The sequence below is a fragment of the Eubalaena glacialis genome, chromosome 6 (genome assembly GCF_028564815.1).
Source record: "Eubalaena glacialis isolate mEubGla1 chromosome 6, mEubGla1.1.hap2.+ XY, whole genome shotgun sequence".
Lineage (NCBI taxonomy): Eukaryota > Metazoa > Chordata > Mammalia > Artiodactyla > Balaenidae > Eubalaena > Eubalaena glacialis.
Genome location: NC_083721.1, coordinates 2,172,423 through 2,188,479, shown reverse-complemented (window position 1 = coordinate 2,188,479; position 16,057 = coordinate 2,172,423). Strand labels below are relative to the sequence as shown.

The 16,057-nt window shown below is 53.7% G+C and overlaps 1 protein-coding gene across 1 annotated transcript in view; it reads left to right on the top strand.

Annotated features, from left to right (window-relative positions):
- Positions 1-5,522, top strand: part of AGPAT3 (1-acylglycerol-3-phosphate O-acyltransferase 3) — a 91,768-nt gene extending 86,246 nt beyond the window's left edge. The window contains exons 9-10 of the mRNA XM_061193849.1: positions 2,448-2,646; positions 3,256-5,522. Of these exons, the coding sequence (XP_061049832.1) occupies positions 2,448-2,646; positions 3,256-3,344 (288 nt within the window). The 3' untranslated portion in view covers positions 3,345-5,522. The remainder of the gene's footprint in view (positions 1-2,447; positions 2,647-3,255) is intronic.
- The last annotated feature ends 10,535 nt before the right edge of the window (positions 5,523-16,057 follow it).

Below are 16,057 nucleotides of genomic sequence, written 5' to 3'. Positions count from 1 at the left end.
ACGTGTGGGAGCATTTCTGCCAGATGTTAACGCTGTGACTGGTGGTAGGAAGCTCTGGTCCCTTGTGAAATGTCTCTAAGTTGTGCTTCGAAGAGCCTGCCCGTCATGTCCCCAGCTGAGCACGAGAAGCCCTTTCTCCCCGTCTTGTGAGTAGGGGGTCTGCACCGCCTTCGGCCCTATTGCCCCCTGCCAGGGAATACGCAGACCCTGAAGCAGCCAGACTGGGTGCTTTGGTCCTGCTGTAACACACGTGTTTCCGGAGACACTGCCGCCTCTGGTCACTTACCGGTGAGCTCCGGTCGTAACGTGGAAACAGACCTCGGTGTCACCAAAGGGCCTTGAAGGTCATTCCAGACAGTTTCCCCATTTTGCAGATGTGGGAACTAAGGTCCTGAGAAGGAGGTGACTATCCTGTGGGTGGAACTGTCCCCAGGTCTCCCGGCCTCTGCCCCTCCGCCATGCTCCCCCATGCTTGCTGTGCTGACCAGGCGGGGTCGGTGAAGGAAAGGGGCCTGTAATGACAGAGGGCCTGGAGCCCCCGAGGGATGGGGCGAGGGAGGGACTGGAAAACGGTGAGGGAGGCTGGAGATGTTGATGGTTTAGGTGGTGTCAGTTTCTCTAAAGTTCCACAATAAGCACGTTCAACAGAGGTTAGAAAGAGGAAAGAGGAGATTGGTCAAGCAAGGCGTCAGGGTTAGGAGAAAGGACGTGATATTTGAGTGACACAGGCAGCAGCGTGTGTGGCAGGTCCCCCCCCAGGAGAGCGGGTGCTCTTCCCCTTGTCTAACCCCACCTGCACCTGCGAGCAGGACACGGACAAGGGCACTCTGCTCCTGGAGTTGAGTGCCTGGCTGGAGGTGGCCGGGCTGGCCTCTGGACCCTGCTCTGTGCCCTCCCGGAATGACGGGGCCCGGGAAGGGGGGATCAGGGGCATCTGGAGAAACGTCGGGAAGCAGGAGCAGGCCCGTCAGGGGATGCGGGGTGCTGTCTGCTGGTGGGAGGGGCGGCGACGGGGGAAGTCTTTGGGTGTGTGTAGAATTACTGACAGGTCAGGACGGGACAGAGGCTACCACCACTGCCTGGAGGCCCACCCACAGGGAGGACGGCCAGGCGTGGGTGCCAGTGGCAGGCAGTGGGTGAGATGGTACATGAGCATCTGCGTTAGGGTCACGTGTGTGTGTGTGTTTTATTCAGGTGATCAAAAGGCCTGTCACAAACTTGGTGCAAATCTGTAACCACAGTGCACTCTCCTGCGGGGCTAGGTCCTGCCTTCTTGTCTCTGGGTGGCCTCCGGGCCCGGTTCACCTGAACCGAGAGCTCGCCGAGAGCCCCAGGGCGCCCCTGCTTCCCTCCCAACAGGTGCTCTGGGCGCAGGAGGCATGGCCCGTCTGCGTAGGGGCAGGTGGTCAGAGCGGAGCTGGCCGAGCGAACGGGCTTGAAGACGTTTTGGAGCTGCACAGGGGAGGGCCTTCTGGTGGGGGGCTTGTGTGGTCGCCCGGAGGTGTACACACGGGCATAAGGGTCGCAGCGGCTCCTGACCACACAGGACCTGTGGTGCCCGCCCCGTGCCCCGTCGATCAGCAGGGGCAGTTGGTGCCTGACCACAAGTTGGAAGAGGCTGTGAGGCTGGGTATTTGTTAATCTCCCTGCCCTGTTTTTATGTAATACACAACACAGCTGTAGAAAACTAAATGCAGAAAATAAAATAGAAAAAAAATGAGGACAGGTGAGACTTACTCCCCCGGGTAATTAAGATCGTGTGGGTGTGCATCTTTCCAGACTCCGTCCTAGACAAATGTATAGGCGTACATATTTTTACTGAAGTGGAATTATGTGCACTTAACTTCTTTCAGAAAACAAACTATCGTGAGCGTATCTCCTTGTTAGCATGTGACGTGTCGTGGCCGCAGAGAAATCTCCGTCAGCCTCGCAGTTTCTCAGGCACCTGGTGCTCGGTGTTGAGCGTGTGTCCCGCTTCCCTGTTGAGGATGCTCTGAGGTCCTCACCCGGTCCTCTGTCCTCCCATCATTAGCCACCAGGACACGGAGGAAGGAGAGGTTAAATAGCTTTCTGTGGGTGACATAGCCAGCGGGGGGTGTTGCCAGGCCGCTGGACTCCCAGCAGGTGGTGGCCGCCACCCTCGCCCTGGAGATGTCACAGGAGACGGCGAGGGGCTGGCCGACACCGCAGTCCTGGGTGTTGAAGGTGCGTGTCGTGCACCAGGCACCGGCTGATAATTTTCCTAGGAAAGTTGCCCTGTCGAAGGGTTTGTATTTTTCAAGCTTTTGGTACAAGCCACCGAGGTTCTCCACGAGGGTCATGCCAGCTTCATCTCCCACCCGCAGCCTGCATGGTCCGTCCACTTTATTTATAGGTTGAGTCATTTTTCACTGTGGGGTTATAACAACAGCACACGAGGAGGCCACTTTTCTGGTTGACTGTTTCAGGATGCGCTGCAGGAGATGTATAACCAGAAAGGCGTGTTTCCGGGGGAGCAGTTCAAACCCGCCCGACGGCCGTGGACACTCCTGAACTTCCTCTTCTGGGCCACACTTCTCCTGTCTCCTCTCTTCAGCTTTGTCTTAGGCGTCTTTGCCAGTGGATCTCCCCTCCTGATCCTGACGTTCCTGGGGTTTGTCGGGGCAGGTAATGAACGGGCATGATGGCGCGGCTTGAGGTTGGGAGTCTTCCATGTGCCAGCCGCGGTGCCCAGGCCTGGAGATGGTCACTTGGGAGCCGGGATGCAACCTGAGCCTTGCCGGCCTCAGAGAGCTGCTCTGGCCACTGAGCCACAGGGCCGTGAAGGCCACAGCCAGATTCCAGGGCCATCTGTCCAGAAAGCTGGCCGGCCATCCGCCCGCCTGGCATCTCGTTCTGAGAGCTGTGTGGGGAGGGCCTGGGCCACCGGTTTGCACTCGGGCAGTTAGGGGCGTGGGCTGGTGTGACGGGCTGAGGTTCCCAGGATGCTTTCGAGGCCCTGCAGCCCTGAGTGCACTGCTGGGCACCCGGTCTGTCGGGCACCTGGCTGAGAACTGCACCCCGCAGCGGGCGCACACTTCCCTGGGCTGGCGGAGGAGCAGAGCCGGCCGCCGCCCGGGACAGGCTAAGTGGGCAGGCGCAGGGAGGGGGCGGAGGAGGGGAGAAGGCCGGCCTGCCCCCCCAGGGAAGTCTGAGGCCGAAGGTCCGCCCGCCCCCATGACGATTTTTCCAGCTTGCCAGCTATCAGTCTAACCTCACCTGTTTCCTATTTTAAAGCTTCCTTTGGAGTCCGCCGACTAATAGGAGTGACTGAAATAGAGAAAGGCTCCAGCTATGGAAACCAAGAATTTAAGAAAAAGGAATAATTAACGGCTGTGATTGAATACACACAAACCTGACGGTGGTATCCAATTAACTCAATTAAAAACAGAACAACACACACAGAGCGGGGGGTAGGAAAAAAAGACACATAGAAACTATTTTTCTTATTAACTGGTGACTAATATTGACCAATAAAACTTGAACCGAGAGCAAAGCAGTCGGAAGGCCTGCAGATGGAGACAGACGCCAGCCTGGCACCTGCGCGTCCGCTGCCGGCAGAGCGGCCCGGGGGACCCGCTCCCGGGACAACGGGTCTCACCCCTGCCATCCCTCTAGAGCTCTGCCTGACAGAGGGAGCCTTTGGATGCTTTCTCTTCTCACACTTAGATCCAGTTTTTGGTTTTTATCTGTTATCTCGGGAGTTTCCCCCTGCCCCTCGCCTCCTCCCCTGTTCTCCCTGCAAACTCTCTTCCCCCGTCCCCCCGGGGACGGTGTGCCTGGGTCCCGGGGTCCCCAGAGCACCCACTGGTCCCGACCTGCTGCCGCCTGGATTCCAGGCGATGGGGGCGGGGCCCGGGGGCGTCCCCTCGGCGATAAGCACACTGGGCGGGGCTGGCGGCGGGACACGCCCCCTGGTCGTTTCCGGAGCGTCCTCGCGCTTCCCACCTAGGCCTGCCTGACACACTTTAAATCGGTTTTAAAGCGATGGAGCCCGAGAACGCGGTGAGATGTCGAGTCCTTCCCGAGCCTGGAGCTCGGCTCCTCTGTCCCACCCGGTCGCCCCGCCGGGAGCAGGGGTGCAGGGCGGCCCCCTCCCCAGCCGGCCGGAGCCGGAGGCGCTGTGTGCCCGGGAGACCTCCGCCCGCAGCCCGCAGGACTGTTGGACTTTTGAAAAGGCAGTGTCACCATCACCCTGTCTTCTAAAGGAGACTGTTAACACGGAGCTTTTAGAGATTTTATTTTCACAGTTGATCTGTTGATGGCTCTCAACTTCCTGATGGAAGCTAGAGGTGGTGAGCCCTCCCCTCCTCCGCCACCCCCCTTCCTAGCAGATGCACTTGTCCTGGGGGAGGGTGACCGGAGTGCCCTGACCTCGTCCCCTCCAGCCTGCTGCCCTCGTGGGAGCCGCTTCTTCCTCAGAGGGAGGTATTTCGTGCGCGCTTGGCCGCTGGCCTGGCCGGGCTGGAAGCCGCTGGGCTGCTGGGCAGAGGCGGGGGGACTGGGACGCCCTCCCGGCTCCCGCCGGAGCCCCGCACTCCGCCAGGCCATTCCACCGTCACCCTGCCTGCATCGGACTTTCGTCTTAAACGTTCAACTTGGTTTTTTTAAGTCACATTCCCCTCATCTTTTTTAGCAAGGGAAAGAAAAATAATGGGTGTTCTCTCTGATAATACTGTAACCAGCGTTCAGAATAGAGGCAGGTTGAATTTTCTAGGGGAAAAAAATGGAAGAAAGAGGCGTGGAAAACATTATAAACTAAACTGGAAAAATGCATTGGCCCTAAGTATGCATTCTGGGGAGACCTATGGAAACGGCATCTACCCTTCATAATGACACTACTGAATCGTGCATGGTGACCTTGGTGAAGGGACCAAGGTCACAGGGAAGCGAATCACAGTTCTGGGCTTGCTCACGAGTGGTAGTGAATGCACACAAGTCCTCATGAGGTTGAAAGACAGCTTTGAAGTGCTTTCTCGGAAGAGAGCTTCCCTCTGCCACAAAGCACGTCCCCCGCTTCCCTTGGAGCCGGAACCGAGCAGGGGAGCCGCTTCCACTGCGGTGAGCGGTGAGCGGCACCTTAGATCTTATTTTTCTTCACACGGTATGCTGCTCATCTGTCTCTGTGTGTCTGTGTCATTTGCTAATTCACTAATCCCTAAAAATCTTAAAGGAAAAAGTTGAAGGGTACTACTGTGAAGATATACTACCTGGAAAATGCAAATTTAGATCTTTTACCATTTAATTAATAGTTCTTGCTTCCCAGCTAAGTTCCCTCCCCTTGAAATTAATACACAATGTGTAAATTCTATACTGAGTCAGTGACCAGCTGTGAAGACTCCTAGATGAATGGAGATGGAGACCACGTGTAGGTTTTAAATCTCAGTGACTTCCTTCTGATTTAACAAAGATTAGCTTGTGCATTTGAATACCAAGCCCTCTGAGAGCAATAAAAACTACACCATGAATGTTTGGGTTTTTTTTTTTTTTTGGAGGGGTGGATTTTGCTTTTCATCCACTTCAGAAGGGAAGGGGGAGGCTCCTTTCATTTTGTAAATGAATAAATCCCAGAACAGTGTTTTTCTTATTTCTTTTCCTTTACCCCCTTTTGTTTCTGATGTTACCATTGTCCAAATTCAGGCTGAATGTTGGGACAGTCGTGCTTGTCATAGTTGGGGAGGGTGTGCTCTAGATTGAAGTCGTTGACAGCCTACATGCTAGGCCCTGGGTTGGGCGGGGCAGGGAATTTCTGTGGTGTTTGCTGACCTCTCTGCAGGGGAGGGGTCTGCTGACCTCTCTGTAGGGGCAGCTCTGTGGCCTGGGGCAGTCTCCAGGGTCAGCCGCCCTCCCACTGAAGATACACAAAGGGTGGGGCCCCAGGCCTTGGGCCCCTCCCACAAGTGCCCGATAGGCTGAGTTCTGAGCCAGGGGGCTGCTGGCCGGCGTGTTTCTCAGCTCAGGTCCTGGTGCCGTGTCTTTTGTCACCTGCACACATATCCTGGTGCAGCCTGGTGAGTAGAGTTTGGCTTCTGGGCCCTCCCCGTGTGTCCAGCAGTCCCCTCTGGGAAGTTCCAGGGGGCTTCTAGGGTGCCTGCGGCATTTCATGGTGACCTTGTGACAGCTACCAGCACCTGGGGACTTTCTGGCCCCTCTCGGGGTCTTTGTGACAGCACTGAGCATAGATGGCCTCACTCCTGCAGGTGAGCAGATGCTGGGGAAAGGCTTACCTGGTCGGGGAGACCACTGACAAGAGTTTTAACCCCAAAGAAAGAAGTGATGCCGGGCATCCGGTCTTTGGTGATGGCGTACGGGATGCATGGCCCTGTCTGTCCACAGCCCCTGCCTGAGAAGCACAGAGTCAGGCTGAAGAGTGGTCTCTATACAAACCACTCAGTAATGACACAAATCAGCGACGTGAACAGAACTTTCTTGCAAAGGCAATGCAGGCATGATCGCCAGTCAGTTTGGAATCTCCACCCCGTTTGCCCCGTCACCCCCGTGTGCACCGTGGCACACGCTCTTTGTCACACTAGTTACTGAGCACCGAAATCGATCTGGGGAGAAAGCGGTGCGTGCAGTCACGTGCAGGTCAAGAGCTGTCTCCAAGCTGTCCACAACCATGGGACCCCCCCATTTGTGTCAGATTTGGGGTGAAGAATAAGTATCTCTCTGCATGTTGCTTTGCCTCTGCCCAAGACACCTATAGACGAGCCAAATAGAATCTTCTCAGCCCAACTGATTTTCAGCTGAATTGTCCGACCCTGTGTGTGAACTCGTGCTGCAAATTTCTCACCCACAGCTGCATGCAGCCCCGGCATGCGACACAGCGGGCAGTGGTGCCACGTGGCTTTCAACCCTCTGCAGTGTAACCAGGCTTAGGGTTAAAACCATGCGCGTGACGTGCCTACCTGCCTTCCGTCTGGAGACAGCATGTCCCCGGCCCACGTGTCTGCCCCTCTCTCTAGCAAGTTAGCTCCCAAAGCAAAGGCAAGCCTCTCGCCAGCAGCTGGGTGTGGCCCGTGGCGCCGGCCTCACCCCGGCCACGGCCCTGACTTGGTCCCACGAGGTGAGTGGTGCTGCCGGGTGTGTGCAGATGTTCATGGGGGTTCTGCAGCCTTGCATATCAGGGCCAGGACACAAAAATGCAGGGACATTATTTGGGTAGGAGATGTCACACTGCACTCTGCTTGATGGAAGGGGTGGACACACGTGAATTAAGTTCACTGCAAGCATCAGCCACTAGCTAACTCAGTGGCAATGGTGGCGATTCCCACAAAACGCTCGGGAAATAAGAGCACTTCGGGGAGCCCAGGAAATCACAGGGTGGCTGACACCAGTCAGCCTGGCAGCGGCCACATATTCTTTTCAAAGACAATTGAATCGCTTTCAAGTTTTAAGCTTTGTGATGACAAGTTCACTTGGAGTTTTCTTTTCCCATAAACTTTTCAGTTTCTTAACTTTTTGTTGCAAAAGTATTTTGGAAGTTGAACTGTGAATGAGATGCTGAAATGCACTAAATTGTTGTATTAAACTGGAGTTACTTGATACCATGAAGAAGTGCATCTGATCTACTTGTATTTATTGTCTCAGAATTGTATGTGGTGACAATCAAATGATACTTGCCTAAACGCCAGGAAATTCAACTGGCTTCTTAATCATAAGGGTCGTCAGCAAGTACTGTAGCTGTAAATGAAAATATCTCTCTTTGGAAAATCACACAAACCATCGACTCAAATGTGTGGGACAGACGTCGGGGTTCTTTTTCTATTATCGATCCTCTGCCGTACCTGACCGTTGGCCAGCTTCAAAGGGTGATAAATTGTATACAGGGTGCAAATGTATTATATGGATGCTTCCTTTTGTACACTTCATTTTTACAATTTTGCTACAGCTTTGTGTAGTTGAGGAGAGCAGTATTTTTGGTCTGTGGGAGCTTGTGGGGGGAGGGAGTGGGGGGAGCTATAACTTCGATTCTAAAAGCCTGTATCCCGAAAAACTGGCTGCATTTGCCGTGCGCTTGCGAAGGTCACTTTGTACACAGGCGTGCTTGAGCCTGCCTGAGTGGCAGTATTTTCTAGATAAAATGCTGTGGGCATCATACTTGTTTATTAAAATTGCTGCTGTGAAAGAGAGGGATAAAATATCCCCGCTACAAGAAAAAGTGACTGCCTGCCTCCTTCTGTCCCTTTGCTTCTGGTCTGCGGAGGGTTTTCCCGGGGAAGGAAAGGCCCTCCAGGCACATCCTGGCCTGCGGGGTCCTCGCCTGAACAGACCCTCCCGAGGCTGGAACTGTTCCTCCGAGGCTGTCTTGTGAGGACACTTTCTGAGCCTTTCCATTTCGTGTAAGTTGCGTTCGGAAGGGAAATCGAGAAGGAGAGCGATCCTCAGGCAGAAACAAGGGAGAAAAATCAGCTGGTGCATAAAGCATGCTAAGTGACCCTCTGCCTAAAAACGGGTCTTAAAAGCCATCCAGGACTAAAGGTTTCCAAAGTAGGCATGTATATATCAAAAACTATTTTTTTGTAAAAACAAATGCATTCTGTGGAGAAAACCCAGGAATGCTTTTTCTTCTTTATAAAGAAAAGAACTCTTGTCAGAACCAAGAGCTATTCCAGGGTCTGATTTGTCTGTCTTGTGAAAATAAATCGAGCTAAAAGAACCATGGTGTCACTTATGCTCTGGGAACGGCCCCGAGTATGTGCTTTTCTGCTCTGGGGCTGGTGCCGGCAGTGGGGACGGGCCCACATCTGCCCTGCGACCTGGGAAAGCCGGGCTGGGACCGGCGCTCCCGACACGCATACGTCTACCCACAATTTAGCTTTAAAAATATATCCTGAATTCAGAGCATGCGTGTACCAGCACATGCCTACAGGTGCCCCCCCCCATACACACGTGTATGGGCACACACACACAGGCACACACACAGGGACACACACACCCCAGAGAGAAAGGGGAGAGCTTGGGGTGGTCATACAGGAACAGCCCCATTAGGAAATGGGATGACACCCCAGGCCTGCACTGGGGGCTACCTCTCCCGTGTCTTCTCCCAGCGTGGAGCCTGAGAGCATAGCCTGGTCCAAGTGGCCGCACAGCAGCGGGTCTGAAAGTGCTCCCCAAAGGCTGAAACCTTAGTCGGGAGATGGAATTGTCCTGTGACAGCTCAGAGAAAGGGGGCGATGTTGCGTGCTCTGGGCTCCAGATCCACCAGCTGGTGGGGATGGCCCCCCTACAGGAGCCCCGACGTCCTGCCAGGGGTCAGAGACTTGGAGGTACTCCAGGTATGGCGAGGCTGGGAGCCGCAGGGCAGGGGTGTGCTGTCTGGGAAGGCGCTGCTCACCAGCCCCAGGGGCTCCTCCGGCTCCCCCCACCCCAAGCTCCTCAGTCATGACTCAGGACCAGAAGGCCTCTGGAACATAGTTCCCCGCAGACTGTGTTAAAACATCACCACTTACTGGTAAAGGATTCCACTGATGTCTGAGTAAATGGTCGGTCCCACCTGCCCAGGACTTTGTAAGAAAGCTGGCCCACTGGGCCAGCCCAAGGCCGTGGATATGCCCTCCACCCTATGAAAGGCAGGGCGGTGACTGCCACCCTGGGACTGTGCCATCCGGACACAACACGGAGCTGTGCTCCTGGTCTCAGGATGGACCTTCAGCGCCCGAAGTCAGCCGGGCAGGTAGGCATTGTCGGCCACCCCTCCTGCTCAGCCCCGTTTTCTGCGGCTCCAAACAGAAAATAGGGTTTGGGGCCAGCCTGCGTCGGCTCCTTCTCCAGGGAAAGATTTGGTGCAGAAGGAGGTGGGCGCTATGGGCCCTGGGGAGGCTTAGGGTTTGGGGGGGGCGCGTCCGGCATGGGGCTGCCCCTGGGCTCACGCAGGACTCCGGGTTTGGAGAGGCGCCCGCCCTTGGGCGTGGAAGTTACGTAGTCCAGACGCCCCTCCTCAGCCCTGCTGTTCCCCTGGGACAGCCCCGCACATCGCCAGTGTCCTCGGCGCCCCGATGGCACTGAGTCAGGACAAGTGTGAGGAGAAGCGTTTCTTCCTGGTGGCTCAGTTTGCTGCACACTCTCCGGGACCCGATGACCCGCAGAGCTGCTGGGGGTGGAGGTGAAAGCACACACGTGTCGCTCCCTGGCAGCCCGCACGGCAGACGCGCCGCAGAGTCTAGCCCTGAGCAGGGCCATCCGGAGTTGGGCTGACCCTTCTGTTGTTCCCACGCCCTGTGCCCAAGGAGGGAAACTCATTTTACTGTCCTGAACGCTGTTCCCACTTAGACTTCTTTTTTTTGGCTGCACCGCGTGGGATCTTAGTTCCCCAACCAGGGATTGAACCCACGCCCTCGGCAGTGAGAGCACAGAGTCCTAACCACTGGACCGCCAGGGAAGTCCCCCCACTTAGACCTTTTGCAGTGCCTTTTCCAGTGTCCTTAGCACGAGTGAATTCCGTCCTCTGTCACAACCACGTGTTAACAGATCAGTGCGTGGAATCTCCCGGGGAGACCTCCAGAAGGCCCCTCGCGCTTGTAGGATGTAAGTGACCCACGCGGCATCGTTGGACATTCTTCCTGCTCGTCCCAGAAAGGGCTGCTACCCCACCCCAGGCGGGCGCTGGCCTACAGTCTGGAGGTCGAAGGCCGCCCTCCCCCAGGACACGGCAGCAGCCAGCAGGGCGGACGCCTCTCGGCCAGGACATCCAGGTCTCCAGGGTTGGGGGAAGCAGGGGCCCGGGAAACGGACCTTGGGTCTCAGCCAACAAATGGCTCCCAGGTCCCTCAGGCCTGCAGAGCCCAGCTGGCCATCCTCCCCACCAGCACCCAGAGAAGCAGGAGAGCTGGCCTCGTGCCGGGCACGCCTGGCAAGGCCTGTGCTATCGGCTCCGTCCCAGCAGGAGACAGACAGAGACACGCCCGCCCAGTCAGGAGGGGTTAATAGGGGGGCCGCTCCCAGGACACGGTGGTAGCCGGTCACCAGTCAAAGGCGGCCAAGGCAGGTTTTCTTCCGCGACAGCTGCTGCAGGAGGGGGAGAGCCAGGGGGACCTGAGCCCTGCTCCCCACGCCAAGGCAGGAGGCTCCGGAAGGCTGGGCGCCCCAAAGGAAGGGCGCGGGGCAGGGCTGGGGCCGTGAGGCCAGGCCACCCGGGCGAGCTAACTGATCGTGCCCGAGGCACCCTGCGGACAGGAGGCCGTGGTGCGCCTGGAGCGAGGGGCCCGGCGGGTAGGCCCTGACCTGCCCCGGACGTGACGGGACGGGGAGAGCGTGGGGCACGCTGAGCGTTTGCTCCCTGGTCCTCGGGGCAACGGCTCCGGGCGGGGAGGTTTATGTCTGAAGGTGAAGGGCGGAGGAGGATTTGTAACCACAAGCTGGCGAGAAACCGCCCTGAGAGGGGCTCCAGGGGCCCCCGCCTATCACCAGCCGGGCTGGAGCAGGCAGGGGCCAGCAGAGCCGGGTCGGTCTCAGTGTGGGGTTTGGACAGAGCCCTTGGTCCCAGAGTCTTTGCAGATCTCACCACCCTGCGGAAGGAGCTGGGGGACAAGGGCCGCCCTGCTAGCTGCCCCCTGGCGTGGCGCATAGGGGCACGGAGCCCCTGAAGCGGGGTCACCAGGGCTGGAGAGCAAAGGGAAGCCAACCTGCACAGAAGCTGCCGGAGGGAACTTGGGAAGGTCACGGCAGAGTGGGAAGGCGGGGAATTTCCAAGGGGAATCGCTCCACTACAGAGGAAATCCCCCCGCAGCACGCGTGACCCGCGCTCTCACTCTCCCAGGGCTGTTCTGTGTTGCTCTAAAGGCCTGGAGCTGGGAGGGGGTGGGGTGATTTGGAAAGGAAGCCCCAAGATGAACTTTCGGAAGGAAAAAGAGCTGAAGTGAAAACAAAGCATCCCCAACAAAGCAACCATACAATCAAGCGTTTGAAACAGACAAAAAGATGGAAAGAATAGTGAAAAGATTGCCCATGTGCCCGTCCCTAAACCATACAGCCTCGGGCGTCCTGCCCATCCTGGCCGGAGGCCCATCCGTGGTGATTTCCGTGGGCCAGGCCATGTTCTGGGCGCTTCACATGCGGTAACTCAAATGTCACATCAAACCAGGAGGAAACACTGACGCAGTAGGTGGCAGAGCTAGAGGGGCCGGGCCGTGGTACCCCGGGCCTGCAGCCCCTGCCTTCCACAGGATTGGCTCTCAGGACGTCACCCAGGTGAGCGGCATGGGGTGGCACTGAGGGGTCACCCTGCATTTTGCTGTCCTCCTCCAGCGTTGCTGGGGGGACTCACGCAGGAGCTGTGGTCCAGCTTTGCTGCCGTATCATGCTTCTTTGTGTGAACACGTCAGAGTCTATTTTCCTGTTGGACTCGCAGGTGCACCATTTTTGGCTGCAGTGAATCTGCGCTCTGGTTCTGGTGCGAGAGCCTCGGGAGTATGTTTGGGGCTGGAACGGCTACATCTAGGAGGAAGGAGGCCCTGCTTTCCCAGATCTTCCCTTTGTTCCCAACCGCCAACCATGGATGTGCGGTCACAGGTCCACGGCGAGTGCAGGTGCTGCCCCTCCAGGGGTGCGAGGGGTCCCGTGTGGTTCAGCCTACGCCTCCCTGACCACTGTGGGGGGGGGGTTTCAGCCCCAGCACATGCGTGTTAGCTGTGGGAGCTTCCTCTGCAGAGGTGTTGTAACTTCCCTCCCTTTTCGAATTTGTTGCTGGCCTTCTGTTTATTGATTCCTAGACTTTCTTTATATAAGTTGGATGCACTCATTTTTTTGGCGGCATTATTCATTACTAAAGTCTTCTCATTTCTGCTTTGTTTTTTCCCTTTATTTTTGTGTCTTTTGATGCACAGAATTTTTTTCATTGAATGGAACTGAATGTATTCATCGTTTCCTTTGTGGTTTTGGACACTGTGTGTCTTGCTAAGAGATCCGTTCCCTTCCTGAAGTCATAACTGATTCTCTCACACTCTATTTTGAAAATTGTAATGTTTAGCTTTCATTTGGAACCGAAATCCACCTGGAACTGAATTTGGGGGATGGCAAATAGAAGTAAGTATCCTATTTTATTTTACGTTTTCTGCCTAGGGAACAGGTCGCCCCAGGACCATTTGAAGATCCTGCCCTTCCCCACTGATCAGCAGGGCCCCCAGGGTCACCGCAGGCCTCCTGACATGACGTGCGGGGTCTGCTTCTGGGCCCTTATTTCATGCGGTTGGCCCACTGGCCCGGCGTTTCTAATGGCTGTGGCTTCACAAGAAGTCCAGGCATCTGGTAAGGCAAGCCCTTGTTTTTTATTCTTCAAATTTTTCTTGGTTATTCAACAACCTTTATTCTTCCGCACAGATTTTAGAATCAGCTCCTAAGTTCTATTTAAAAACCAACAAACCCTGTTGGAACTTTCCCTGGCATTGTGAGGCTGGATTAACCCGGGAGGATGGCCGTTTCCAACATTGATTCTTCCTGTGTGTGAGCATCCTATTCATCCTCTCATATAGTCCTCTTTCATGTCTTACAATAAAGTTTTATGATTTTTCCGTACAGATTATGCACACCTCTTGTCCATAAGTACCAGCCACCCATTCTGGGCTGTAGAGTCTTATGTGTGCCCCTGAAATCAAGCTTGCTACTTTTATTTTTGCAATTTTCTATAACCTTGCTCATTTCTACCTGCTAATCTATCATGAAGAGAAGGATATTAAAATTCCTCACAAAGTTGGCATTGATCATTTCTCCTTGAAGTTCTATCAGTTTTTGTTTTCTATGGCTTGGTGCCTATGAATTTACAATTGTTCCTTTTTCGTAGTGAGCTGCTTTTTGCTCTAAATCTAATCTAATGTTAATAGAGCTACATATTACTTTTCTTGCCTAGTGTATAACTTTTCCTTCCTTTTAACTTGTCTGTGTCTTTATATTTTGGGGTTTGTCTCTCGTATCTGTTGTAAGCATGTAAGCAGCAGGTACTGGTCTATTTTGGTATTAATCCAGTAAGAAAATAAATACCTTTCAACCAGTGAGCTTAAACTATGTACATGTATTTTTATTATGGACTTTATTTTTACCATCTTTTCAGCATTTTCTGTGTGTCTCTTTTCTGCTTCCTGTTTAAGGTTTTTTCCCCCACTTTTCCTCCTCTGCTGGTTATTTTTATTCTTTTAGTGGCTACTCTTAACATACTTTTTCTTTTTTAAAATTTTTATATTGAAGTATAGTTGATTTACAATGTTGTGTTAATTTCTGCTGTACAGCAAAGTGACTCAGTTATACATATATATACTTTCTTTTTATATTTTATTTATTTATTTTAAATTTATTTATTTATTTATTTATTTATTTTATTTATTTTTTGGCTGCGTTGGGTCTTTGTTGCTGCGCGCGGGCTTTCTCTGATTGCGATGAGCGGGGTCTACTCTTCGTTGCGGTGCGCGGGCTTCTCATAGCGGTGGCTTCTCTTGTTGCGGAGCACGGGCTCTAGGCATGCGGGCTTCAGTAGTTCTGGCACGCGGGCTCAGTAGTGGTGGCTCACGGGCTCTAGAGCGCAGGCTCAGTAGTTGTGGCGCACAGGCTTAGTTGCTCCGCGGCATGTGGGATCTTCCCGGACCGGGGCTCGAACCCATGTCCCCTGCACTGGCAGGCGGATTCTTAACCACTGTGCCACCAGGGAAATCCCTATTTATTTATTTTTATTTTCATTTTTTTGGCCGCACTGCATGGCTTGCGGGATCTTAGCTCTCTGACCAGGGATTGAACCCAGGCCCTCGGCAGTGAAAGCACAGAGTCCTAACCACTGGACCACCAGGGAATTCCCGTACATTCTTTTTTATATTCTTTTCCATTGTGGTTTACCCCAAGATATTGAATATAGTTCAATACTATACAGTAAGAGCTCGTTGTTTATCCATTCTATATGTAATAGTTTGCATCTACCAATCCGAAACTGCCACCCCACCCCTCCCCCAGCCCCTCTCCCCCCTTGGCAACTACAAGTCTGTTCTCTACGTCTGTGAGTCCATTTCTGCTTTGCAGATAAGTTCATTTGTGTCATATTTTAGGTTCCACATATAAATGATATCATATGATATTTGTCTTTCTCTTTCTGACTTACTTCAGTTAGTATGACAATCTCTAGGTCTATCCATGTTGCTGCAAATGGCATTATTTCATTATTTTTTATGGCTGAGTAGTATTCCATTGTGCATATGTACCACATCTTCTTTATCCATTCATCTGTAGATGGACATTTAGGTTGTTTCCATTTAACATACTTTCTTAAGGTAACGAGCCCTGAGGTTCATGGGCATTTTTCACTCTCCTTCCTACCAATGCATGTGCCTAAGGCAGTGTCACATCTGTCGCTCCCCTTCCCACCCCGAATATTTTCCAGCATTTACAGTTCTTCCTCATTTTTACCCCCAAAGTCACTGTTGCTATTTTCAGAGAGTTCCCATTTGCCTGGATTTCTCCGCATCTGCAGCTTCTGGGCTCCTCGGCCCTCTTTCATCTTAGGACCCCACCCTGGGCTCATTCTCCTCGAAACAAACCTTTGGGAACTTCCTTGAGTGGGTCCGGTGGTAGTAAACGTCTCCATTTTAGCTTTTCTGCAAATGTCTTTATCTCATCCTGGTTTTGAAATGGGAGTTTAGCTGTGCGATAATTACAAGGTATCATTGCTTTCTCTCAATATTTTAAGACATTTTCCACTTTTCTTGCCGGGAGGTCAGCGGACGGGATCTTATCGTCCCCTCCCCCACCGGTAGCCTAATCCGTCCTTTCTCTCTGTCTGATCTAAAATTCTCCCCGCTCTTTATCTTCGCCGTCTGTAGCGGCACTAGACTATGTCTGAACATGAATTTATTTTTATCTGGCTTGAAATTTGATTTGCCCCTTGCATCTGAGAATATAGTCTTTTATCGGTTCTAGAAATTTCTCAGCCATCATCGTGCTTCACATATTGCCTCTGTCGCATTCCCTCTCGCTTTCTCTCTGCAGCTCCAGCCAGGTGTGCTATACCTGCCTTTCCATCCCCAGGTCTCAGACCCTCTTTCCCGTGCTCCACCTCTGTGTCTCT